Source organism: Arachis duranensis, chromosome 4 (genome assembly GCF_000817695.3).
Source record: "Arachis duranensis cultivar V14167 chromosome 4, aradu.V14167.gnm2.J7QH, whole genome shotgun sequence".
Classification (NCBI taxonomy): domain Eukaryota; kingdom Viridiplantae; phylum Streptophyta; class Magnoliopsida; order Fabales; family Fabaceae; genus Arachis; species Arachis duranensis.
In genome coordinates, this window is record NC_029775.3 from 120959989 (window position 1) to 120962256 (window position 2268).

At 25.4% G+C, this 2268-nt stretch overlaps 1 protein-coding gene across 1 annotated transcript; it reads left to right on the forward strand.

Annotated features, from left to right (window-relative positions):
* The first annotated feature begins 28 nt into the window (after window positions 1-28).
* On the forward strand, window positions 29-866 carry LOC107486929 (uncharacterized). The gene is made up of 2 exons (XM_016107502.3): window positions 29-289; window positions 431-866. Exons 1-2 carry the CDS (start codon window positions 157-159, stop codon window positions 721-723), a joined length of 426 nt encoding a protein of 141 aa, XP_015962988.1. The 5' UTR covers window positions 29-156; the 3' UTR covers window positions 724-866.
* The last annotated feature ends 1402 nt before the right edge of the window (window positions 867-2268 follow it).

Here is a 2268-nt window from a genome sequence, read left to right on the forward strand (position 1 = left end):
GTCTTATATGAGAATCAACTTAAAGGAAGGCCAACAAAACCATATATATATATATATAACCAAATATTATTGAAGGTATCTATCTATATTTTCAACATTAATAGCATAAACCCTACCCTTCATTCTCACCATTTTTTTTTCACCAAAGTGTATAGCATGGCTTCTTCTTCTCTACTTCAATTAAATTTCTTCTTGTCAAAATCAAGATCACATCCCAAGGGATGGAATACACGCCGGAATCGGAATCGGAATCTTCGAGTAATAAAAGTTCAGAAATATCACGAAGAAGGTAATCACAAATTTTTAGAATTTTATTCGTGGAGCGAATATTATTTGACAGAATAAGTTTAACTGAGTTCGAAATGAATGAGATTTTTTTTTTAATAAATACGTGATTTAATTAGTTTTTTTTTTATGATATGATGAGCAGGGAGTTCTACAAATATGGTGGATGCTAATTTGAAAGTTCTTAAGGAGAGGATAGAGATGGTGAAGGTGAAGGAGAAACTAGAAAGGAGTTGCAAATGTCAACAAGGGTGGAACTATTATCAAGTTTCTGATGATAATTATCTTTGTCAAAAAATCAAAGGAAACAATAATAAAGAGTTACACAACTTGATTGAATTGACATGTTTAGTTTGTGGGACTATTGGTTCCACATGTTTTGGTGGAACACTATTGCTTTATCTTGTTTCTCTCCTTCTTCATCATCTTCAACTATGATTTTATTAAGGTAGAAACTCAGGTGCAGTCGACTTGTTGATATTTGAGAGCCGTTAAATGATTTGATTGATTTGACTAAATTTTCATCTAACGACTCTCAGATATAACTTCACATCAAGTCGACTTCACCTGAATTTTCACCTCTTATTAATTAGATATATATGCTCATTTTTTCCTATTTAATAATTTGCATTTGTTAGTTGTATAGAGCTCAGGATCTTTTTTTTATTATTTATTTATTTTCCTTATCCATGTCAGGTATTTTGTTCCATGGAAATTGAGAGGGAATTTCAATTGTTAGTTTTAGAATGTATTATATACAAAGTGTTTATTTGGATTAATGTTGGTAAATGAATATATACATTTATATATCTAACTAAAAATAATTTTTATCAAAACTGAATTAGTATCAATGTAATTTGTATTTAGACATTTTTTTATCAAATTTGATTCTGAAAAAAATGAATGTTGCCTATGTGATTATCTAAAATTACGATTGAACATGTAATTACTGAAAATGACTTCATTCGCTAATTTAATTATCCTTAACAGTTTAATTTTGATGTATTGATATTGAATAAAATGTTTATATAAATATTTATTATATTTATAATTTTAGATAATTATTTATGTAGTCAATATAAAAAATATTTATTTTTATTGATATAACATTACATAATTAGATACACCTATGTATATAATTTATTGCAAAAAAAATAATAAATAATACAAAATAAAGAAATATATATATATATATATATACATATATATATATATAGTAAAATTAGATTCATGTTGAATTCAACAAATATTACCTACACACAATTTTCTAATAATTTTTAGCTAAATCCTTTTTTGGATATCCAATATTTTCTATGATTATTGGATTTTATTATATGAGTGATAATAATAATGAGCAAATATATTGAGAAAAAGAAAAAAAAAAGTCTTCGATGGCCTCAGGGTTCTTCTTGGCGTGATCTTCACCTTATCTCTAAACACATATGGTAAAAGACAAGCTAATATAGAGGTTTAGATAATATAATTTATATTAGTATACATTTATTAAGTTAAATTAAAAATACCGCACCACATGCATGCATGGAACATGAGATCACGGGTAACTTACTATATATGTTATACAAAAAGTTCAGAAAATTAAATAAAATTAAACAAAAAACATCAAATATCATAAAAGATTAATTAATGAGCATTAGGGAATATATATATTTTATATAGTATATATATACATACGCCTGTTTTCTGAAAAATTATATATAGCCATATATATTTACCGACAACATTTTCAACTATATTATATTATCTTCTTTAATTAGTCAAAGTTCTTAATTATCCTATTTTCTTCATTGTTCTAGTTAAATTATTTTTCTGTTTATATAAAACATAGGTTGGTGAAAAGATTCGTTTTATATGTGGTTAAGAGTTACCTTTAAGCTTTTTTTATAATATATAGAATAATTTGCCGGTTATGTAGAATTCAATACACCATAAACAATTCATATAGATATGTACCAAAATCTAATT

Bases quoted from the DNA above. Each gene is read 5' to 3' on its own strand.
- LOC107486929 (XM_016107502.3), top strand. From the start codon at position 157: ATGGCTTCTTCTTCTCTACTTCAATTAAATTTCTTCTTGTCAAAATCA. The intron at 290-430 runs GTAATCACAAAT...TATGATGAGCAG, and splicing joins TCAGAAATATCACGAAGAAG to GGAGTTCTACAAATATGGTG.